Source organism: Hermetia illucens, chromosome 3 (assembly GCF_905115235.1).
Source record: "Hermetia illucens chromosome 3, iHerIll2.2.curated.20191125, whole genome shotgun sequence".
NCBI classification, from domain to species: Eukaryota; Metazoa; Arthropoda; class Insecta; order Diptera; family Stratiomyidae; genus Hermetia; species Hermetia illucens.
The window spans coordinates 79,325,600-79,351,544 of NC_051851.1; the positions used below are offsets into that span (position 1 = coordinate 79,325,600).

The window sequence follows — 25,945 nt, forward strand, 5'->3', positions numbered from 1 at the left end:
ATACATATGGACAGTGACGGAAAAAGTGCGTGCTCAGAGTTTTTTTTAAAGCTGTGTTTGAATGAATTTTTAATCTTTATGTTATATATGATTTTGTAGTATATCTTATATAGAATTAGATGTGTAGTTTCAATTTTTACAAGTTGTTATAAAGTAGTTATGTACTTTCATTTGACTGGAAAATTAGCTCCAAGCAATTTTTCCAATTTATGGTTCATTTATTGGAAAAAACGTACTCAAAGTAATTTTCTTAGTTTGTTGTTTATTTATTGTGTTGTTAGAAAACACTTCCCCCAGAAGGTGAAGTCCTTTATTGTTAAAGTGGCTATAGTCAGAGAGTCGTTGCTAAGGTGCTCAACATCTCGCAGTCCGATTCCATGACACGAAATCCGTTGCAAGAAAGAAGGATAGCGGACATCCGACGAAATCAACTGAGACCCAGGACTGTCTGCATATCCATATTGTGTGAAAAGATCCTTTTGAAATGGTGCCCTCGTGTCTTAGATTAGGACAACAACTCATGGAAGATGGGAGTCATGTCAGCTACGGCTACAATTATTTTGCAGTGAAAAATGAAGTTTATTTCTTTGTGACTTATTTATGTTACATTGTGTTGTATGATCACACATGCAAAGCCGAATGCTTTCCGTCTCACTCGAAACCCATTAGCAAGTCGGGATACCTGAAGCCGGACGCTTCGGATATAAAGGCTTTGTGTTCATCTTAGATGAGAAACTCTTTATGCGCCATTTTCCATTCGTACTAGCTAAGAATATCAAACACTCCGTCATATTTTGCGAAGCGCCATGATACACATATGTACATGCAAATCAACGACATAAATCCTAAATAAACAAACACTATCTATTACCGCATAGCGATGCATTAATATATGTGCGTGTCAAAATAGGTCTAACGCATCTTCACTTTACTCCGTGCACAAAAGCATACATATATATGTTACATACGTAAATTAAAAACCGCTGGTAACCAGGAAGACAAATGTCTATTATATTGGTTATTACCCGCAAGCTTTATTAGCATATACATATACATGTCTACCTCGAGTAATTAACACTGATATGCAAATAACTAAAAAAACTCAAAAAAGGAAAACTAAAACGTCCTCATTGACCTTGCCATTCATATAAGTTCACTTTATATAATGATAGTGTCATACGTGTCTTGGGTGCCATAAATTTACCTAAAATTCGGAAATTTTACCCTCTATAACTTTATTAATAATAGTCGGGTTGCCTTCAAACTTTCCAGAATTAGGCCCTATATTATCGTCTATGCTGACGTCTGTTATACTTCTGGGATGAACTTAAGGGGGCTTTTCGGTAAATTTATAAAACATGGTAATATACTATTATTAACTTCATTTGTGCAGATATCGATATGGGATGTATTTTGAAGCCTAGATTTCATATAGTTGCATCAGGTTCTGAGAACAAGACCTGTTTCACTTTTTGAGGCCCACATTTTGCGCCATATTTCCCCTACGTTTCACCCAACATCTGAAATAAGATCAGTTTCGGAAAGTGTTAATGGAGCCCTTTTATTTGATATCATAACCATGTTCTGTGAAAAAAAATTTACATTCTCCTTTCGCATGTATGGGAAGCCCCCCTGAAAATTCAACACAAAATGGAACCACTCGCTGCATGTAAAGGGACACATAAACTGCATGTTCTCACCACATTTCGTAATAATACGTTCAGCCGTTTACGAGTGAGCTGGGTGTGACAGACAGATAGGCAGACACTGAACCGATTTTAATAAGGTTATGATTCGCGAAAGAGCACTTTGAATGGGGTGTTAAAAGCTGTACTGCCGTATCTTATGGTTGGGCTAATCAATATCCATGCTCTTTTCAGTAAAAGGGATTCGTTATGTTCGACTACCTTTTGGAAAAAATTATTTCCAGGTATCTATGTATGAATATGTCGGTTAGTGACCAAGCAGATACGCATATGTGCAAATACGATTTAGACAGAGTAGGCCTCACTATAAATAACTTACATTAAGCTGCCAACATTTGATCGATCTTTGAGCAAATATTGACTCGACATTAATTGGACAAGTTCTTGCTATTAACCATCCAAACTTTCAACTTAATTAGCAATGCACAATTATTGTCTGAAGTGAAATGTACTAATCCGTTAAAACCACTCTAAATAATACTCGATAACACTATCACCGACCTTGCTAAAGTTTTACAAAGAAAAATGAGATCGAGCCTGTTATGCGCGTGCCATGTTTTCATGCTTCGAATTAGAAACACATGGCAGAGTACGAAACTTTCCACACATTGGAAGATTTGCTACGGGGGTGACGCAAATACATACAAGCAATCAGTAGCGAATATTTGTAACGTGTCGCTAATTGAAGGTCTTCCGCATAATATTCGCACAGCTTGGAGAGGAGCATGTGCTGATTTTGTTTGGAAAAAATTAAGTTAGATTTAGAAGAGTTTCTCTCAATTCTGAAGCCACCCAGTAGTATTGCTATTTGAGTTGGAGCACAAATTATAGCAAATTTTTGTTTAATAATAAAATTTAATGTCGCGACGTATACACTAAACAAAGAACGTAAGAAATCGTACGGTGAGCGGGGGCACTGACAGTTGCGCATCAAGTTCTGCAAAACTCTGCCTAGAGCTTTAAATAACAGAAAACAATCTAATAATATCTATTATGCAGGATGGAACGGGAATTCTAAAAAGCCCAATAAAAGACCAGTAGAAAGAGAGCACATATTTCATTGTTTTGAATAATAAAGGAGCAAATTCCTGCGCTGAGCCCAAAGCAAAATAAACTTGCGATATGGACATAAACACAAACTTATAAAACTCCCACAAGGGCAAGCAGGTAGAAAAAGGCCGAAAGTGAACGCGTACACAAGTTGATCATCAAGTAGGTTTTGATATACACATAACTTGTTGGCGGTCAAACGAACTAGAGATATTCCACTCGAATTCCAACTCTTCCTTGAATATAATGGGACATCCACATTTTGAAAATAAATTGGTCCAAAAAACTATTCGAGGAAATCTTTACTCTCGGAAAAAATATAATATTTTCAAAATGATCTTTTTGCCTATTTAGAGCGGTAGAAAGTGTAAATTTAAAGAAAGGTGAAAATTGATTTCACTAAATCTAGGCATCGAATCAATTTCGGATCCATATCTTACAGTCTTGCCTAACTTCAAGTGTGTACTTTTTAAACATTCACTCGGCTAATTTAGAAGGAAAGTCAGAACAAAGACCTGTTCGGCAAGCATTATGCTAATGAAGGTCTTTCGTTTGATACCCTAGTCAGCTATACGACGATGCAAAAATTTTCCTTTGAGGAGTCGCCTGTGAAACCTAATAGAAAGCCCGGCGTGGGATTTCATAGGTACGGTTGTTTCCAAGAAAAGTCGATGAGAGAGATGGATTGAAAGTAAACCGATTTCATATAAAAACAGGTATGAAAGGTTTTGTTGTATTTTTATGTCAAAATATATGGATTCCATTTATAGATAGCTCCTAGTACACATATGGTCTATATAGCTTATATTCGATTCAATGTGGTATTGACATTTTGTCTTTTAGGGAGTGGTAATTTGACACCAAACAGGCAACTTTGACTTGTCACAACTTTGTTAATAATAGTAGGATTTCTACCAGCGTGATGCTCCTTATTAAATCCTACCTTAATGCAAAATTTTATGGATTTTCCTTGGTAAATTTTCAAAATATAATAATATACTATTGTTAACTTTATTTTACCAGACGTCGGAGTGGCTAGCATTTTTCGGTTGAGTAGTTTCTGAGAACGGCCCCTTAAAGTAATTGACACTCTTTGGCCCAGTTCACTCCTGCCGTTTGCAGCCAATATCACAACCAACACCTGCTTGAAAAGTGCTAATCCAGAACTTGGGCGGTATAAAAAAAAAAAATTGTCCACCCCTGTTTTACGTATGGGGACCGCTGCTTACGCAGAGCAGTGTAATTCACTGGATGTGCGGGGGTTCACAGTTTCAAACTTTTTAACAAATTTCGTGTCAATAAATGTAACCGTGCCAGAGAAAGGTCTATATAACAGACAGACAAACAGTGAACCGATATTAATAAGGTTTTGTTTTCAACAAAACCTTAAAATGGAATGACTAATGATGAGTTCTCGAAAAAGGAATATACGTCTCAAGGTAATAGAACAGAGACTTTGCAATCACATGGAGAATACTTAAAATAGCCATATATGAAGATATTTTAAATAGACTATAGCTGAGTTTATACAGCATTGCCGCCACTTAAAGCCAAATAACTATCAAGCAGTTTCGATTTGAGATCGTATCAAGTTAGGTAACTAATTCGTTAGGAGAAAGTATTGCTGTCACGACAACGGCAACAAAAATTAAAACCAGGGTTCCAAGTACTGTCACGATTGCCTTTAAAACAAACCAGTGGCAATAACGTACGAAACAAGACTCGCAAACCAGTTGGGGAATAGACTCCTGGAGTTCTCCGAATTAAGGCTCAAATCATTATGATTGCAGTTCAAAAGAGGAGTGACGAACTTAAGGCAACAGTACCATGCCAAACAAAGCAAAGGTGCTTTGATAGCATGTATAACGATGTAGTCAAAAAGAACAACAATGTATCGAATGGCTAAGACGGATAAACAGTTCAAGCATATGACGAGCTAAGGTGATTGGCAAATAAAACATGCCGATGCAAACTTAGAATATGGAATGCAATTATTGGAAATATTGACGTCTCACAATATTGTGTCAACGTTTCAAAAGCCAATTCACAAAATTGTGAAAAATAACATACGAGTATACCGCCGGAAAGCAGCTCGGGCTACGCATGAGGGATCACTGCTGCGCGGCTTCATGGATTATTTCGCTCTCCTCGAATTGAGGATAATATATACGACCCCGGCAGAAATGGTTCGTGTGCCTTTAGTCTGAATATCAATTTTTCACGGAACACCCCTCATCATCTCCTGCATCTTTTTCGACAGTTTCTACGGCTGGTTTTAATGTTTTCTCGATTCCAATACCTTAAAATCGTTCAACTATCCAGATTTTTTTCCATCAACAAAGATCTTTCTAGGGACGATCTTCTGACCAAGTATTTGGGTAGAAATTACCAAAAAGCCAATGAACTTTTGAACACCATGGTGTGGCACATTATCCCAAAGCACTTGAATTTGGGGGAAAATCGTTGATATAGCCGCCTACATTACCGCTGGGTTATTCGACCGATTCTACGGAACAATATTGATGAAAGAGACTCGTAGTGCTCGTAGGATGGCACGACACATAAAAAATGAATATTTCGAGGAAGGTGGGGGTTTGTCCTACGGCCCTGGTGGAGCTGGACATTTCAGTAAGTTTCTTTTTTTGCTTCACAGTAAACTTCAGACCGCGTTTTCTCGAAATCACTTTTCTGGAACGGGCGTGCAAGATTACTAAGAACTAGTGAATGGGTTTGGTACTGTTATTTTATATGAACTAGGATCTTTTGAAAACTAAACATTTTGATACCAGTTTTAACGCACCAATAATCGAAAATTGTCGTGAAAATTCAAATTTTGTTTGTAATAGCCTGACTAGCTCCTAGATCATCGACAACAGAAAACCCACATGATCAAGAAAATGTTTGGTTTTATGTTTTCAGATGAAAATTACGGTCGAGACCGTGCACACCAATTAGGACGTCTGCGATGCCATGCACGTATATTACCCTGAATAACTTTTTTTGTTTTCAATTTTCATTCTTGTAAACATCTCTTTTTGTACTTTTAAGCATCGCCCTAATATATTAAAGTGATTAGTTATGTTCCGTCTTCATTTTCCCAAAAAATGAATGTCAACAAAGCACCCTTCTTACGGTTTTAAAGGGACTTCCTCCCTAAGCAGATCGAGCACTTCCGTAAAATATTTAGTCTGGCCCAGTATATCCCCGACATCTATCTAATGAATGGCAAATGAGAAGCAAGCATCATTAATGTTGTCATTCTTAAAAATTAAATAAAGCTCCTGGGATTGACGGCCTACCAGAGCTTCTGAAAAAAGTGTGCCAGTATTGATCAATCATTTTCCGCAGATGAAAGTAAGACTATCCGATAACTATCTATAATAAAAAGCGTAATGTGTCTGATATACAAATAAGGAGGGAATAGACTTTAATTGAAAACCAAGTAATGAACTTCTTTTAAATTTTCGATGAAAATTAATGAGAGCCAATGCATTCACTAACTGTAGGAGAATTCCAAAGTATACCTGAAACCGGACAATAGATCAAATATTATCAGGTAAATTAAATGCTGGAATTCAATATGACCGTGTAGTTTTTGTGGACTTCCAACAAGCATACAATAGTGATGGTAGGAATATGCTATACAAAATAAAGCTTGTATTTGGCGTGTCGTCTAAACTATTTGCGATTAAGAAAGTTGACACTGAGTTCTAAATTAGAACCGAAAACGAATTATCCACGGGTTTTAGGATTAGCTCAGGTGTTTAAGAAAAAGGCGATGGTTTTTTTCTGATGAGCTTGGTCCGGGGTACGCTATCAGGAAAATACTTATCGGCACCAAAAGAAGGCTATCGTCTACCTAAATAGTAGCCTATGCTGATGTGCATTATACACCTAGCTTCGAAGGATTTGGACTGAGGATAGAGTCAAATGGCCGCTAATTAAAGACCTAAACGTGAAAACGCTAAATTTCAGCTAAAATAATAAAGCAATAAATTATGCAAAGTTTTATCATATGAAAGTATCTAGTAAGGAATACAACTTGAAATTCTACGTCATGCAATCCGATGAACACAAGCGTCCATGGCGCAACCAGAATCCGAAACCCACATACAAGATGGATGAGAAGTTCACCGCCTATGCCCTCACAGGACCACCGAAAGGATTAAGATCATCTGCAAGCTCTTTCCTGATGCTGTATACGGCAGCAGATTCATTGCTACTTATGGCAGCTTCTACTTCTCTCACCAACGTAATGATGGAATTCCTTTTGTCACTGCATATACTACGCTGCACTTCTCGTAGTTTTTCACGGTAATGCACCTCTAATGCATCACTGCCGTTTGCAGCAATCAACAGAGTTCTCATGTCTTTACGTTCATCGATCAGCCTAAACGTTTCCGCAGTCAGCTAAAGGCATTTTTAATGAGCCTCCGGTGGTGGTATTTTCTCGAAACTTATTGAACATTATCATTGTTTTTTTGATAATTACCGTCTAAAAGCATTCAACGTTTATACAATTTCGACTGCAATTTCAATTTTCCTCCTAATGTGTCAGAAGCAGAGGAAATTCAGCTGGAGCGTTGGTAAGCAAACTTGACCGGGGGTAATTGTGTGCCATTGAAGCTGAGCGGATTATTCCCAAGAATTATCTTTATTTCAGTTTTTTGCGATTGATCAACTAATGGAAGTATTATTTTGGTTCTGAATAACTCGTAAGTCGGGCAGAATTCCTTTCGAGATAAGTACATTAAGAAATTTAGAATTATACTTGCACCACAATTATAACATTCGTATTTGTTAGGACTCGCATCTATTCGTATGTACACTAAGCGCCCATTAAAAGACTGCTACCAGACTCTCAAAGTTTTAGTAGGATCGTGAGTTTACGTCTGCCGGATAAGTGTTCACAGCTAAATTCTGTTTTGATAGTATGAAGGGTTTCAGTGTTTCGAAATTTAAAAATTATCCAATACACCGATAGACATGATTTGGATTTAAAAGCGCATGAGCCTTTTGTCAGTGACTTTTGTAATGAACATGTCTATGCATCATCGAAAAATACCAAATTGTCAGGTTGTTTTCATGCCAGTGCATATAAATAGAAAATGCATGAAAACGCAATAGCAATCCAATATGCATCCAAATTTTATTCACTTGAAAAGAATTTAAACAATTCATGATGTGCAGATAAGTGATCTTCCTGCTGACACTATTAGATTTAGAGAGATTGTTTGAGTAAGTTTTGGTTAAAAAGTCTTATGCAGTAACCATTTAAGGTTTTAAATTCCAGAGGATTAATTAATTAATGGACAAAATTTCCATTCGTTCATGGAAACTCATTACACATATGTAAATGATAATTTTCTTAGGTGACACCTGTACTTTATGTTGTGTAATCATTATTTAATTTTCTGTTATGTGGTGTATATTACTTACCTGCAAAATAAAAACTTACATAAAGGGGAGCAACTCATAAACTTAAATTGACTGTGACCAAAGCTTTCAGAACAAATTCAATTTAGTATGCTCATTTCTTTTCGTCGCAAATTTCTCGTGAATCAACTCTCAATAAAACTTTCTTTGTAATGAAATGTTTTCTGATTTAAAATTTTGTCTGCCCATTCTTTTTGGGATCTGATTCATCCAAAAATAAAATTAATAAACTTTTCTAAAGTTTATCATCCAGATATGTGGGTCAATTACCTTCAGGATTCACATTGTGATGACGTGGAAATCCACGAAAGTTTCCTGATATTGTATCGAATTTAGGTCGCGGTCCTGGTATGTAAATAGTAGAACTTATTTACTGTTTACGCTCTAGCCAGAGCAAAGTTCTAGCTGTATGGGCATTTGAACTCGCCCTGGTTGGTTTGTATTTGTGTTTACCATGGCCTCGTAAAAAATGGCACGCGCACGGAATGACTGTGTGAATGCGATTATTTCCGAAAGTTTAGTACTGTGTGAAAATGATAAATAATGTCTACGATAATAAGCTCGTGTTATTCTTACTCAAAATGTTTTTCACTGCGTCTTTGTCTTAACTTTTATGCGTTCGTAATTCAAAGACCAAACGTATCTGCTTAAAACAATAAATTGTATGACGTCTGTTTTAAATGGGAAAATTGCAATAAATTGGGTTGAAAAATAAGTTGATGAACAGAAGAGGTTGGTCACGAGATGTGCATATATGAACTTGCTAAGTGAATAAACGGGTGCTTGACTTCTGATTTGAAATTGTCTTGACTCATCTTAGTTCGACCTTCATATTGTTAAAACTGGAGATTGCCGACAAGTTGTATAACCCTGCGCAAATCGTAAAGTAAAGATGCGCAAAAAGCTTAAAAACAGAGACCAGAAAAGCTTTCCACAAAGTCCTGCGCTCCCGTTCATTGGATTAATTAACTTTCCTGTTTATATTCAATGATACATCAATAAAATCAGGGGTCCCGCATCTTAAATTGTCTTAGATTTGACGCTTAGCTCGTGCAATTGCAATTTTGAGTAACACTTTGGTGTCTTAGTAAAATGTCTTAAAATACGGATGAATACTTCAACCAAAAATGAAACATTTAGATTTATAGTGCACCAACGAGATAAAGTCCCGCTCCTTAACAGAGTTTCAAAGATCGAGCCCTAATGTGAGACTGGCCTCACGAGGAGTAACGGAGCCCACTAAAGCGCTAAAGGATATACGTACATTTAAAGACTTTAGCTATGAAAAGATAATATCGTTTATTCACAGGCCCTAACATTTAGGAATATCAGCTATGCAACTTCCCTGAATGCCACTATCCCGTTGCTTTGAAAAATTGTTTCCCATTTGAGATAATCTGGAGAATATTTGATGAAAATTTCAAGTAGAAATTCCAAATTAGTCGGCAAACCGGAAGCTCAGCGTTTCAGGTATGAAAGGTTTTATTTGTTTCTTCTGTAAGTAGAAACTTAAAAATGGCTGAAAAAAAAATTTACATTTCCCTTTTGCATGTATGAGGACCGCCCCCCCCTAATCTCAACGTAGAAAGATGTCACTCACTGCATGTCTGGGCGTTCACAGTATAGTCGGTTCTGAGAAAAGTGCGCGTGACAGACAGACGGGCAAACCGACAGATATTGAACCGATTTCAATAAGGTTTTACTTTGCAAACAAAACCTTAAAAATGAAAAAGTTACGGCACAAAGAGATCATGGCGTCGTTAGAGGGAGAGGATTAACAAAACTTTAAATCGCTGATATTTTTGAAATCGATGTCAAAATATCTCGAAAACTACTGAACCTTTTTTTTTTATTTTTTTTTTTTTGTGTATAATACGTAATTACTTATTCTTTCCTACCGGATTTTTTCGATATTTCGATATTTTTGTTAAAAATCGTCACTTCAAGTTCATACATCCGCATTTTATATAAAATCAAAATTTTTAAAATCGGCTATGACATAGACTAGATTATAGTATCCACTTTAATAATCTTGTTGTCTTTTTTGTTTCGAATGGCTTTCGAACAAATGGCAGTAGGCACCGAATTGACGATTTTTTTGCCACAATTTAAGGACAACGTCAGAGTTGCCTTAGTTTTTAATATTTTTTAATTTAAAAATGAAGATTATAGAAGACAGTGTGTACTTTTTAGTACAAAAAAAACCCCGCGAAGTTAAATGATTCTATAAAAAAAGTCAATAAAGGTAGTTTCTAAGTATAATATCCCTTTTAATGAGACATTTGCTTTCTAAACTAAAAAGAAATGTGTTAAAGAACATATAAATGACGATATGGAAACGACTTTTCATATCGGCGATAGAGGATCTGTGGAAGTTACAGTTAAACTTTCAAGTCGATATCATTAGAGTTCTACTACTCGCCGATTTCCAAAACATTGTTTCAAAAAAAAAACGCTTTTGCAATTTAAATTTAATTTAAGAATACTATGATACAACTTTTCGAAATCATGATAATAGGATCCATATATTTTTTTTTTAATTTCATTCTGCAATCCCCCAAGTATGATATAATTGCCCTTCCATAGCCATATCCTACTCTTTCAGGCCTTTTTAAGGTTTGTAAGTTATGTAAAGCAAAAAAAACATTTAAACAAATATAACATTTAATGTCAAAAGATGAGGTTATGTGGCTCACGGTTAAATACGTTCCCTAGATCCAAAAATACAATGTAGAGAGGGTAATGCTTCTCATGATGTTTCCCCACAAGTGCAAGGCTGCTGTACGAAAAGTCTCGGTTCAGTGAATAAGTACTCAAGTCAAATCACGTGCGAGCTCAATGCTGGCCGTATTGCCTTCAACAGGGCACCGTATCCCCGTAATTACAGCCTTGAATGAAGTGCTCTAACACGCTTCAAGGCCCAGATCCAATTGGATTGTCACCCCAACATTTATCATTATTATTAACGTTCTCAAGTAGTGTAATACAACTATAGAGGATCTACATTTTTGGCGACCATGGCATGATTTTTAAGGAAACAGCCGTGATTTTGGAGCACTTTGTGATTACAGCTGGTGTTGACAGTTGGGTTACTCGCAGAATGTACGGACGAATTAGGGGGCGCACCGTAGTGGACATGTACTGAATGTAACTACACGAAATAATTTCAAAGAAAAACCACAATGACAGTCCCCACAAAAAACCAAAGTCTGAAAATACATCCCCACAAAAGTATATATATAAATTTTCAGGCATCCAAAAAACTGTAAGATGTGTATATATGTAGGAAATCGGTTCTTGTTCGAAAAAGAAAGTTAGACGTGTTTAGAGATTATTTGTACTTGGATGGGGGACCGTCTGGAAATATTTTATTTTTGGTTTAATTTTACCCTTTTTTAGTAAATTGCAGAATAGAGTTAATTACTGCAAAGACTTGGGTAATAAATTAATTAGCAATTTTACGTGTTTTAATTGGAAAGTTCTGTTAACTTCGGCATGCTTATCAGGTTATGTTTAATGCTCGTCATGAAGGCGAACCTATTCCTCATAGCTACTCCCGGTGTATTATTTCATAGAATATACTCTAACTGTAAATTAATCTTGAAGAATAATACTGTACTGTGATTGTAGTTAAGTGTATATGCATTATTTGGGCGCCGATATTTTCTATTTATCCGTTAAAGTAGTAGTTACAACGAAAATTCAAAATATGGATTGAAAACAAAATACTTGTCACGTGTAAAAAACCCTGCGCGTGATATTTTCCGAGCCACCCTCAATCGTCTTCCTTTAAAAGTATGATAAATTTCGCAATTATTTTAGCAGACGTATCGAATTTCCTCGTGGCTTGAAGGGAATTGTCAACGTTCAGAATAAATCAAGACGATGTGAGAAGTTAATGGAAATGCATGTGCAACCCGCATGCATCAATAGACGATTCCATTTAATAAAATATAAATAGTAGTAGTAGTGTTGTAGGTAAGTCTAGAAAGTTACAATAACGGCAGAAAAAAGAGCTCCATTATGTTTGATTCTTTTTTTTTAATTTTTGCATTATAAGGAGGTAATTTAAAATCTAATTCCATCTGTCTGTGACGTGCTTGGATTATCTGTATGTATCTCATTGTCAGGAAAGTATTTTTCTTTGGGCCTTCCGAGTTATCTATGCATGACATACACTAATAACCCAACGATATCTTTTCTTTAAAAGTTATTATTTACTTCCCTTCCCTTCCCTTAGATTCCCAAATTCCTTCCGCAAACATTTCCAATTTCATTATCTTCTGCAAACCCATCCCAATGGCCATAATAGATCCAGATCCCTGTCTAACCGCATAAAAAGTTCCCAGCTCCTTTCTTATTTGATTTATTGTTGGTCACTCTCAATTAATTGCAACCAAAGCAATACAAAGAAATTGTCATTGAACAGTGCTACCGGAGACAAAAATAGTTGACATAAGGCTACATACTGTTGAGAAAATGCTTTCGATAATGACACAATTAGTGCTTAATGAGTTTGAAATAATGAAAAACAGGACAACTAATTAGGGCCTTTGCAAAAAAAACATCAGAACTTAACATTAATTTTCTTCAAATTTCCGTGGACCGTCGATAGGATACTTGTTGATATAAAGGGAACTTTATTCAATAATTCTAAGTGAATTGCACATTAAAAAGCCCTATTAAATCCCAACCAGGAAGCAAAGTAGGTAAAATCACAAAACGAAACGAAACAGATCTCAATAGACAAGATGCAACACTTGACGAATATAAAATAGAAAATCTAGAATAATGAAAGTGCCGAAAAAAGACGAAGACGATCGCTCGTTTATAAGACTTTTTATCAATTGACGATTCTAAAAGTTATTTGCGTACACAAAAAAAAACAAAGTTCTAAGTCGTTAATAAGATCTATGTTATGCTACGAATTTAAAACACAGACCCTCCTGATTTAGCAGTTTCCTTTTATCGGTAACGTCCTGATTTTCATTGAACAATTTTGCTTTACGTTTGCAATCGTTTCTTTATGTTTTTTTTGTTTTGTTATATTCCCTTTTTAAGGTTTTGTGTGAAACAAAGCCTTATTAGAATCGAGACGGTGTCTGTCTGTCACACCAGATTTATTCGGAAAGAGTGTGTGATCTGCTGTTCCCTTTACATGCAGCAAGTGGCGCCCTTTTGTGTTAAGTTTAAGGGGAGGCTCCCCATATATGTGAATGGAGGGTGCAACATTTTTTTTTCATAAAATCTGAAAAAAAAATCACAGTGGTGCATCTCTACGAAATCTAGGTCTCAAAATAAATAAATAATAGTATATTTCCACATTTTAGAAATTTACCCGGCAACCCCCCTTATGTTCATCTCAGAAGTACAAAATTTGGTATAGGTGAAATGAATTTGGTCAAGTTTGAAGAAAATCTATTATTAACAAAGTTATAGGGGGTCAAACTTGACCATTTTTGCGAATTTCGTGCATTCTGCAACCTGTATGACGTCATCATCACATATCAATTCATCAATACCACGACGAAATGAGTTCTTATGAATGGGGTCGGAAAGAGTTATTTTGTTTTAGTGTTTTTAGTCATTTGGATATGAATATCAATTACTCCAACCATATATGTGTGTATATAGGTATATAATATATGCGTGCTAATGAAGTTCGCGGGTAGTTTCTAATTCAGATAGATATATTTGTATAATACATTAAACCAGCCGTATTTAATATACGAGCTATATATATGATATATATATGCACGCTTTTGTGCCCAAAGTATATTGGAAATTTGGGTACGACCAATGTATATACGTACATGTATATGTACAGTATTCGATAATAGGCAGTTTGTTTGTTTGGGGTGAGGATAATATCTATGGCTGTAATATGTATGTATATGTTGCGTAGTTTGGAAAAATATGAAGGAATATATTGGATTTTAGCTATATACGGATAGAAAAATTTGCGTTGAAGTTTCTTACATAAGATGAATACAAAACCTTTATACCCGAAGCGCGAGCTTCCGGTATTCCGACTTGTTCTGATCTGAGTAGGGCACAATCAATTTTCCGTAGCAAAAGCCACTTTTGTTGCTACCTTCAGAAATAATGTACATATTTTTTTGGTTAACGACATTGAGGACCAGAAATGAAAAGCTTCCCGTGAACGTTGCCCAACTGCCCAGCACAATATGGAGACCAAATTAGACATAACATTGTACAGAATATGAAATCGCTCATGGAATTCATGAATTGCCGAAGAAAAGATAAGTAAAGGCTGAATGCTAGGTGAAGTAATTAAACCATAAATCTTTCGTAAGAAAAACTAGGGGGCGTTTTCAGTCTAGTCATCTATACTACGTCACCAGACGACAAATATACCATAATTATTTGCTGTTTGAATTAAAACGACAATTAGAAACAGCATGCCATCAAACACCTACTTCGGTGCGAGCATTGGGTTGGCACTATTCATCTACTTAGGCAACACATCGATTCGATAATCAAATGTACTTTATCTTGTATGGCGAAATCGCACAAGTAGTTCCTAATTGTACTATCGGTGCTTCTAGTGTAAACACCGTTTCCATCACTAGATAATGCAAGATGTCTGACAATAATTTTATGGCTACGACTTATATATCTTACTTAAGCCTAACCCTAATTATACTTAATTAAATCTAAATAGGTGAGACCTGCAATTTCCAGTATTGATATTAAATCTCTGGTTCGTCATGTGACTGTACCAGTCGGGACTCTTGCCCGACCATCATCTAGAGTCGAGCACGCTCATCTGGCTCTTATCGTTATGCCCTATTGTGAGGGGTAACGCTATTGCCTGCACATGGTAAACCGTTTCTCACGTTGGCCGCAAATAGCACCAATCCCCGATCAAGAAGCCATCACAGTTGCCAGAGCGTTCCTTGACACATAGATCTCCAAGTTCGGCATACCATTTGAGATCACCACAGATCAAGGAAGACAGTTTGAATCGAGGTTGTTTCAAGAACTCAGCAGCCTGGTCGATGCTACCGACATCAGAACTACAGCATACCATCCTGCAGCTAATGGCAACCTGGTCGTCAGTGTTTTCATCGTCGGGTAAAAGTAACAATAAGATGTGATAATAGCCGCTGGTATTCACACAGCTTGGAGGAAGATCTCGGCTCAACTGCAGCAGAAATGGTGTATGAACAGCCATTACGCCTCCCAGGAGAATTTTCGATTTACAGTTCTACAAAGAGCAGGTGTACAAGTCTAATTTCGCGAGTTGAGACAGCGTCTCCAAATGTTATGGGCAGTCAATAGGAGTCAACATGACAACAAAAGAAGCTTCATATTTAAAGACTTAGCAACAACAAACCATGTCTTCATCCGTATAGATGGTCCAAAGAAAACACTCCAACATCCATACCAGGGCCCATATCTGGTGATCAGTAGAACGGAACAGAACCGGATCTCGGACCAACAACAGGGACCTGGAGTGGCAAACTCAACGAAATCTGGCAGACGGGTTAGTTTTCCTGACCGTTACCAGGCCTTCAATAATTTAACAATCACAACCCACCCAATTATTTCCAGACACTTGTCTGGAAGTACCAAAATTACCTACTTCCTAAAAGTTAGCTGACTACTAAAAAGTTAAGTAGAGCAGTCACTTGGTAGAAGAGTCAGTCTAGCCACAGCTCCTTGTAAACACTTCAATGAGAAGCAGGAACGATATTGGATTTAAATAAACATATGGCATATATAAACAACTTCTTCTATCTACCTAACCTGCAATTCCGAAATTATAAAACCAGCAATGATACTGAGTGTATGAAACATCAGTAATCATACTAACATCTTGTTAATGTAATTTACACAGCAAAGCGAAGAATATTTTGATCGAAAAATGTCATATACATATTATAAATAAACAATAGCGCGCGATAAGCAAGCGACAAAGGAATAATCTTGATTTATAAAAAATATTCATGAAGTTTTCGCACCATATTGTATATTCGTGTATATTTGTCAAAGGCCGCTCGGGAAATCACGAGATTTAGAAATATACATGAACGAAACCGCGGAAACTTTGCGAACAGAGTCGGCTTATTATTGCCGGTCAATACCCCTTTCAAAATATTGGGGCTATTTTTCGCTAACTATTATTATATAAAATTACCTTTTCCGGCGTGCCGCGGTGGGTTGTATTTCCTTGCCAAAATCGCCTCACGTAGCCTCTAATATATCCTGTAACACACTTGGAATACTGGAAACCAGGATACCAGCACAATGATCCGTAGCCAAACACCCAGACAGATGTTGCATCTGTTGCTGCATTGTTATTAACGCCAAATGCATTATTTGCAAAATAATTGTCGCCGTTATCATTGTTGCCATTAAAATCTTCGTCATCTCCATCGTAGACAACTGCATTTGGAGCGAAAATATTTCTGAACGGTTGGTAATCCATATTGGGTGACGGGTTCACTGGGCTGATTGAAACTTGTTGGATTATTTTGATTTGTTTGAGAATTGGGTTAATTTGGCTGTTTGGGTTTATGGGCTTTGTAGATTATTGAAACCACGGTCTATGTCTCTGAGTCATGAATTTGTTTTTGTTTTATTCTTTGAAACTAAACCAAAGCTAGACTTTTATAAATTTCATCCACAATATCCACGTTTGAAATTTCCATATAATTGATTTGAGAACACTAGCGAAATTTAAATTTTTAAATATACACAAAGAAATTAATAAATTTTTCAAAGTACTTTTGCCTGTTGATATTTTATAGATTTTCGTTAATATTAGTAAACTATAAGAGGGAAGACGCTATTATCATCTATGAATTTATCAGCGAACACTCGAAGCACTTTTCAAAATTATTTTAGATTCCCAACAAGCTTCAAGCGGACTGATGGCACTCAGTCCGCCTTTATCACTGCGCTTCGCTGCCGCTAAGTCTGAACGTTGACTGAAATAATCTCTGATAGAGCCTCATATAGTGAACTAAACAAGCTTAAAGACTATTAGCTTCCCCGAGTAAAAAAAGATACGGCTACGCCAGACATCTAGCTTTTCCCACTTGCTGAGCACGTCAGTATGCAAATGTGGAGGTGCAAAAATATTAGACGCTGAAAATCAATTGCGATTCACATTGAATGTTGCGTTTATGTAAGAAAAGCGCACTCACAAGCCAGAGTATGAATGGTTTGTAGTAAAAATTGAACTTTTCAGTTTCAAATGCGCGTAAAATTGTGTAAAAGAATTAAAGCTTTCGTGAAAAGCGTAAAACGGAGAAAAGATACAATAAATAATACTTGTGGTTGCTGAATGGCACGTTTTATTTTGTAGAACGGGGTGCCGAGTGTGACATTATTCATGGGTTTTCGCGGGGCGACATGCAACGAATCGACCTTGCGCTGGTTATACACTATATCCGCTTAGCAGAAGGCAATGGGAAGTTATTTAGCACTAATTTGTTCAATGCACTATTATTGTCTAGTCTGCGCCTTTGGTTATTTATATGATTAATAGACGTTTTATCAGTTCGCTCTATATCTATTTTTTGTGCCAAAATTCCAATCTAATTCGCATTGTATACAATTCAAAGTTAACGACGCGGCCGATTATCAGCTGAACTCCATGTTTATCTGCAAAAAATAAGCAAATGAGCAGATGAAATCAAACAAGCCACTTTCGAATACTCTTCAAATTACAAAATCTGTACACCCATATGTATATATTTTTTTTCTTAAATTTGTATTAATTACAAAATATTATATTTCGGTAGAAACCCTAAGTTTGTAAGCGTTCATTATTTTGGGTGATTTAGCAAAATAGAAAAATGTTTCAATTGAGAAGAAAGTCAAAAATAGAAGCAATGGACGGAAGAAGGGCAAAAAATAGTGCAGCAAAAAGATGAACAGATGCTAACTTGAAATGTTATCTATTAATCCGGGTACGTTCTCGTGTCACCTGTTAACAATCACACAAGTACACACTGCGCGCTAAAAATTTACATCCACTTTAATAATTGCATTACCCAGTCAAAGGTTCGTCTTTCTTTAGCTTCGTATTGTTTTACAACGGTCAATCATAGTTAAAGGTAGATAATTAGAAAGTTTTTATTATAAATTGAATTCGTCTTATTTTTCTACAACGTCACAGCCCTTGGCCTCCGGAAGTCTATGCCTCCACTCTTCTCGGTCGCCTCATCGGATCCTCCAATTTCGGAAACCGAGCAGCGTGCATTGTTCACTGAGACCTTCCAGTCAGTTTCGGTGTTTCCCAAGTGGTCATTTGCCTTCGAGTAAACACCTGGGAATTCTTTTGTCGTTCATACGCACTGGATGACCTGTCAACTCGATTTTTCGAATCTTATATGGATGGCGGCTCCTGGTCCGTCATATACAACTCACTGATGTAACCCATTCATCATCCCTCACTGGACCTAACATTCTCCTTAGGATTTGACGTGCGAAAGAATTCATTTTCTGCAACCGTAACATAGGACTTTATACTTACCGATAAGAAATGATTAATTTGAATCATGCATTGCTTGAAAAACTACCAGGCAGAAGGAGTAATTTTTCAGCACGATAGTGCCAGTCAGGGACGCCTTTGCTCCACCTCGCTGGGATGTCCTACCCCAGGCGCCCCACTCACCAGACTTGGCGCCTTCTGACTTCCACTTGTTTATATCAATGGGACACGCGCTTGCTGAGCAGCACTTGAATTCTTACAGAGGAGTCAGGAGGAGGGAATGCATGGTTCACTTCAAAATACCAACGCTTCTACTGGCAAGGCATCATCAAATTCTTTGAATGGAATATATTTCAACATTTTTCTAAAATATACGGTATATAAATTAACACAAGTCGAAAAACCGGAAGCTGGACGCTTCACGTATGAAAGGTTTTGTGTATTTTTTTTATACAGATATTTGAATGTGCATTTGTCCCATGAGTACGTAGCACGTAATATATGCACATGTTATGTGAGAATATACACATTCAGGTGATATCGACATTCAAAGTCTTGAATTTACAAAGAAGCAACAATTTTGACCTATTATAACTTTGTTAGTATACCCTATATTGTTGCAAAATTTCGTGATGCTAGGCGGAACTTAAGGGGTGGTTTTGCAGCCAATTACTAAAAATTGTAGTAATATACTATTATTAACTTTATTTGAACAGATATCGGTATGGAGGGTATTTCGGAGCATAGGCACCATACAGTGGCAGCCTCTTGATTTTTTTTCTGATTTTTCGGTTAGGTAGTTTCGGAGAATGGGAGAAATGACTACTTTCGACCTCCCGCACTCCCCACTTTTCCAACAAATGTCAAAACTAATACCGGCTTCGGAAAGTACTAACTGAGACCTTTCATTACACCCCACATGACTATATTTAATGGAAAAGCATTTTACCCTCCTTAAAGTCAATGTAGAATTATGTAACTCACTGTATGCGTGAGCGTTCACAGTTCCCATCTTTCCACCAAACTTGGTGTGAATATCCGAGAAAAATGCATGCAAATATACCATTAATAACTTCATTTGTGGAGATATCGGAACGGGATGTATTTTGGGGTCTAGATTTAGTATTTTTCGGTGATCCCTGATTTAGGGATCGGAAATTCTTCTGATTATCTTTGACAGCTCTTTCTAATATGTACACAATTGGAAAACCCTCTATATTTCTCTCAGAACAGTTTGTCACTATTTTGAGGTGTGGAAAACAAAATATTAAAATCGGTTCATTCTTTGTCTGTCTGTCACATGTATTACTCTTAGAAACGATTACCCCAATTGACACGAAATTTGGAAAAAACTTGGAGCCGTGAACCCCTGTGTATGCAGTGAATGACATCGTTCTACGTTAAACAAAAGACGAGTGTAGAATTTTTTCCACCGTATGTAGCCACGTGCGATATCAAACGAAAGAAAGTAGGGCTTAGTTTTAGTTGTATGCGTATTTCGTAAATGGCAATTGTTTGCGTATGTACGTACTGTGTGAGATGCAAAGCACAATCCAGATGGAAACCGGCCGGATTTTACCTAATACTAGCATTAAGTGCCAAGGATTTAGGCTCGGGCGATCCTGCCCATTTAAAAGATAATAGGCGCTGGTGGTAGTGACCGGTGGTAGGTTAGTGGGAGAATCCGTCAAGAACTCCTCGCAACATCAAGCACGTTTTCAGAATGGTGTACTTCTGCATGGTTTGAACCAGACTGTGGGAGAGTCCATGGGCACCAAGGAAGCTGTGAGGGATATAGGTAAAATATTATGGCAACTATAAACACTTTCTCCAGACGCCAATTTTTTTTTATTTCCACAGCCAGCGGCTCATAGTTCACCTTCTTTTCCATATATTTCCGTTCAATGTTGCTATTATGGGAGATAGCAACATCAATAATATATGCGGAGCGACCCGTCTGGTCAATTGAAAGCACGTCAGGCTGCTGTGTAGTGGCGATCAGTTAGAACTTGCCGTTCCCAATACATGCTGTAAGCAAAACTATCACGTACTGCTTACGGCTCCTATCAGTAAACCGCCTGCGCTTTGCTGTAAAAATAAGCGCGCAGCGAGTCGACTTGGCGGTGATGTTGTGCCGCCATGTCAATCACGCCCCCACCTTCGATGTCACGAGGCAGATTCATCCGTTCCACCGCAGAGTTTGGAAGGCATTCGGAATTCTTTTCAACATTTCGGTTGGGTAAGTACTGAGAATGGGTCCGTGGACGAAATTATCACTTTTCGTATTTGGGAGTAGTTCATATTTATAAGGAGGTTCCAAAAATGTCTATTTTTTAATATTCCCTAATAAACAGCCAAAAAAATCTCTCGGAAAGTTTATGAGAGAATACCTATGGTACGAAGTGCCGAATTTTGAGAGCGATTTCACTGAATATGGCAAAATACTATTTTTAAAGGGAAAACAGGCCGAAAACCGGAAAGTTTCCGCTTCATGTGTGCAAGGTTTTATTGATTTTTTAAGTAAGAATATTCGGGTACATGATGGTTCCATTTATCCATAGCTGGTAGTGTATATAAGTTTAATATACTCGATGTTCAATACGGTGTGGCATGGGAAGCGGGATGACCCTCTGCCAAAAGAATTACTTGAGAATGCGTTCTCGCCCGGTTATTTGCGGTTGGCCCCCTTGTGATAGTTTTATGGTGATTGTGGGTGCGCCCATATCGCGGGCAAAGCTCCTTATGTGTTCAAGCTTGGAATTGCGGTGTGCAATTCAGGCGCGGTACTCCTTACTTGCGGTAGAGCACTTAGTAAAAGCCAGTGCCAGGGTGCTAGTAACGACGGAGCTCTGATTGTGGTTGTCAAATCAATCCGCGACCGAAGAGGACCGTGAGAGTATGTTTACATCCTTAAAGCCCCAGCACCTTCATGTTGTATGAGATTATCATATATTACAATATCATTGTTCCAAACTATGCCATCTGAAAGCATGTATCATATTTCACAATATGCTGTAAAAAAATCTTGGGTACTTCTAACGATATGAGTTAAAAGTGGCTCTGGCGGCTCAGTTAGTGGTGGCGAATTTGCCTTCCCAGTGGAACAACACAAATCAGACATTTCTTAGTGAACCTTCAAAGTGCAAAAATGTAAGCACATGTTTGTCAGACAAATGTCTGAGTCGGCAACATCATGTTCCAGACAAAATCTTTTTCTGCATGAAACAAATGTCTGTGTCTCTGCCACACATCAGTCAGTTTAAACTTGCGTCCGATATCAGACATTTGTCTGAAACAGACAGCCAAAGGAGACGTTTTGCTGAGACAGATACAGACATTTGTTTGATGCAGAGGAAGATGAAACAGACATTTGTCTGACGAAGTCATTTGTCTGTCTAATGTCGACTCAGACATTTGTATGACCCATATGTCTGCCTGTTGCCTGAGGTACTCGGAGGTAATTTCTTAGTGTGTAATAGTGTTTTCAATATTCAAACACTATGCAATATATTGTCATGTTGTGTCGTTCCCAGTAAGCATTAGCAAAACTGTCGTGTCGGTCCCAGTGGGCGCGCTCCTTAACAGATCTCGTTCTTAGGACCTATCCAACCGAAAAATTTGAAAAAATCATAATGGTGTACCTATACAAAATCAAGGCCTTAAAGTTAATAATAGCATAATACGATATTTTAGAAATTAATCCTAGAAGTACAAAAGCTCCATTATAAGTAATAAATAACAGACATTTTTAGAAAGTTAGAAGGAAATGCAAATATTATCAGCAAAGTTATAGAAGGTCAAAAGTTTGTATTTCACATGAATTTATCGCAATCTAAGACGTTTATCATGTCATTACTATAGAAAGTGAACAGTGGAGTTGGATAAATCAAGGAATATTTTGAATTTTTAGCTATGTACGGATGGAAAAACGTGCATAGGAAATTTCTCACAGAAGATGAACGCAAAACCTTTACAACCGAAGCGCCCGGCTTCTGGTATTTCGACTTCTTATATGATAGACTAGCTGAACCCGGGACACTTTGTTCTGCCTAAGTATAATATATTAGTAAAAAACGCGGATTTCTTTGTGTTTTGCAAGAAGCTGGAAACTGGTGTGTGGTTTCCTGAAGAAGAGCCACTACACCATATATTATAATGGCCATTTAGTAAACCATGTGCCCGGAGTAGGTTTCTTAGTCAGCCAATTGGCTTTGAAAACATAAGCCTCATTAACGTTCACGCTCCTACAGAGGAGACTACAGAGTCAGAGAAGGATTAATACAATAATTAATACAAACATATTTGGTCCCAGTCGCGAAAAAAGTCAGAACGGCTGGTTCGCCGATGAATGTAAGCTAGCAACGGAACGGAAGAATGCAGCATAGCGAGTAATGTTGCATTTTCAAAGAAGCGACTTCTCAACGGAAAAAGAAGCTTGCTAGAATCAACAGGTCTATAAACTCGAAAAGTACAGGGAGCAACCGCACCAGGCGCGGAAGTTTTATCAACAAGTCAGCAGGATGAAGCTTCATACACTACGATGCTCATGCTGCCAAGAAAAAGAGAAAAATATGATGGGTTGAGTATTTTGATGAACTGCTCAACAACCAGAACATCGACGAGTTAGAGGCCCCGCCAAATGAAGCCAACAGACAAATACTACCACCACCAAATATAGAAGAAACAGTACGTGCAATCCATCGGCTTAAAAATCATAAGCCGCCAGGAGAGGATGGAGTTGAAGCTGAATAGGTTGAATATGGAGGCGAACAATTACACCAAGCGATCAACTGATGCTCAAGGTGTGGATCAGCGAATCAATGCCTGATGACTGGCAAAGAGGCATTATCTGTCCCAAACATAAAAAGGGAGAAAATCATTGGCCAAAGAGGCTTTATTCCAGGCAAATCAGCAAAAGATCAGATTTTTTCTCTGCGGCAAGCGGTGGAAAAACTTTTAGAATATGGATATCAGTCGCACCCTTTTTTCATCGCCTTTAAAGCCCCCTATCATAGCACAGCCAGGGTAAAAGTGTATACGGCCAAGAGAGAATTCGGTATCACGACGAAATTTATAAGACTGACTAGGTTGACCCTGACTAATATGCCAGCCCAGATAAAAGCAGCATAATCACCCTAAAGACCATCGACGATCAACAGCGGTCTAAGACAAAAGGATGCCCTATCATGCGCCGTCGTTAACGTCGGCTTGGGAAAAGTGATCCGTGTTGCTGAGGTAAATGCGAGAGGCACCGTTCTCTTTAAGTCCACTCAACTATTTCACTGATGCACCGACATCAAGGGAAAAACGACCCGAGACGTACAAACTGCCTTCATCTAGATCGAGCAGGCGGCGCGAGATCTTGGGCCGCACATCAATGAAGGCAAGACCAAATATATGGTGGCAATGTTAGTATCAAAAACCAACCAGCCCACAATATCAAATTGAACGAGAATAATAAAGATAGGATATTACAACATTGAAATCGTTCATAACTTCTCCTATATAGGGTCGAAAATCACAGCCGATAAGAGTTACGACGATGATCTTGCCAGTCCTCATGTATTCCTCGGAGGCTAGGGTTCTTAGCAAGAAAAATTGTGAACTCTTGGCCGCGTTCGAAAGAAGGAGATTTTTTGGCCTGACGATTCCGTAGCTTACAGAACGACCAAATCTATAACCAATATCATGACCGTTGGGTTGTGGATAAAATTCGCCTCAATAGGTTGCGGTGGACGGGTCACTTAATCCGTATGGATGAGGATGATCCACCCCGGAAAGCCTACAAGGGCAATGCCTATGGTAGAAAAAAAAGACGAGGCAGACCTTGCCTAAGGTGGAACGATGGCGCAAGCCGGCACGGCAGACACCTATTAGGGATACCGAATTGGTGGATCTCGCCGCAAAATCGGGATATCTGGAGTTCCTTATTAAGGCAGGCCTTTGCGCCGTTAATGATGATGATGATTGGAAGAAGTGAAAAAATGAGAGGATACACTTGCCCTTGCACTTTGTCCCCACGTGCTCGAGGAAGGCGATCAGACCCGAGTCTGCAATGGGACTCATCTGAAGTGGCTCTTGTCACGAAGCTTACCGTAGATTATCTGGTATTATCGGAACGAGGACGGCCGTCTGAAGTACATATTCCAGAGAAATTCTAGGGGGATGTGTTCCCGGCCGGATTATTTGCGGTTGGTATCAAAAGTTCCTCTTCAATTTCAAGTTGATTTTGCCCATATCGGGAGCAGAGCTCCTCGAGGACTCTAGTGTGGTGTTTCGCTACACAACTCGGGCGCCGTCGCTCCAAACGATGTCATTTGAAAATATGCATTGTATTTCCGAATATACTGTAAAAAATGTTTGGATTGCTGAGTAGTTCCAATAATATTAGTAAGTGGATCTGGCGGCTCAGTTAATGGTGGCTGATTTTCATTGCCAGTGGAACAATACATATGAGCCATTTCTTACTGAAATTATAAGAAAATATAAGCAACATATAGACATCAATTTCAATTTTTTCCTTCCATGCACACTTTATAATAAAATCTAAACAGAAAAACCGTCGATTTCTCCTTGAAACGGGATATGCCATTTATATGCAAATACATATTTCGGGTGATCTGGCACTGAGGAAGGGCACAACTTGTGCTCGAAATATGTCTTTGCAAATAAATGTTTTAGGAAGAAATAGATGTTTTTTTATTTAGAACATATGGCCATTATATCAATGAGGACATTTTGATCCATTTCGTAATCGTAGTCTTCATTGTAATTAAATGCTGTTTTATGGAGATCGATTCTCAATATTGATCGAACATGTCGTGAGCGTTCAGTTTCACCGGAAGGGGAGGAGGTAAGGATAGGAGGAATAAAAATGTTCCTCCTTTTTACCCCCGATTAAAGCCCATAACGATTACTTCTTCTTAAAGAGTTACAGTGCTCTGAAAGCTGTAACATTAATAAGCTTATTGGACGATGATTGCCCTGGTCGCGATGTGGGATTGCTGAGAGGGTTACCTTCGCCATACCACTCCTTCCAGCACCCACTCAAGTGAAGGGGTGGAGGGCCGTCCGACGACTACAAGCAAATCAATGTTACGCCATAACCTTTCAACGGAGGACGACCGTAAAAATTCTTCGATGATGTTAGGAAGTGGGGACCTTCTTCTCCCTTCTGCGCACCCTCTTCATTCCCTCCCTCTCCGGGGTGCCGCTGACAAATCAAACTTTGCCATAGTGATATAAAAATATCCCCCATTCGAAGCGCAATGATCGCTGCGACTTT

General features: G+C 38.0%; 1 protein-coding gene across 1 annotated transcript in view; it reads right to left on the reverse strand.

Moving 5' to 3' along the window:
• Positions 1-25,945, reverse strand: part of LOC119651225 (putative glutathione-specific gamma-glutamylcyclotransferase 2) — a 60,350-nt gene that overhangs the window by 22,408 nt on the left and 11,997 nt on the right. Inside the window, exon 2 of the mRNA XM_038054695.1 lies at positions 16,357-17,828. Within this exon, the coding sequence (XP_037910623.1) occupies positions 16,357-16,647 (291 nt within the window). The 5' untranslated portion in view covers positions 16,648-17,828. The remainder of the gene's footprint in view (positions 1-16,356; positions 17,829-25,945) is intronic.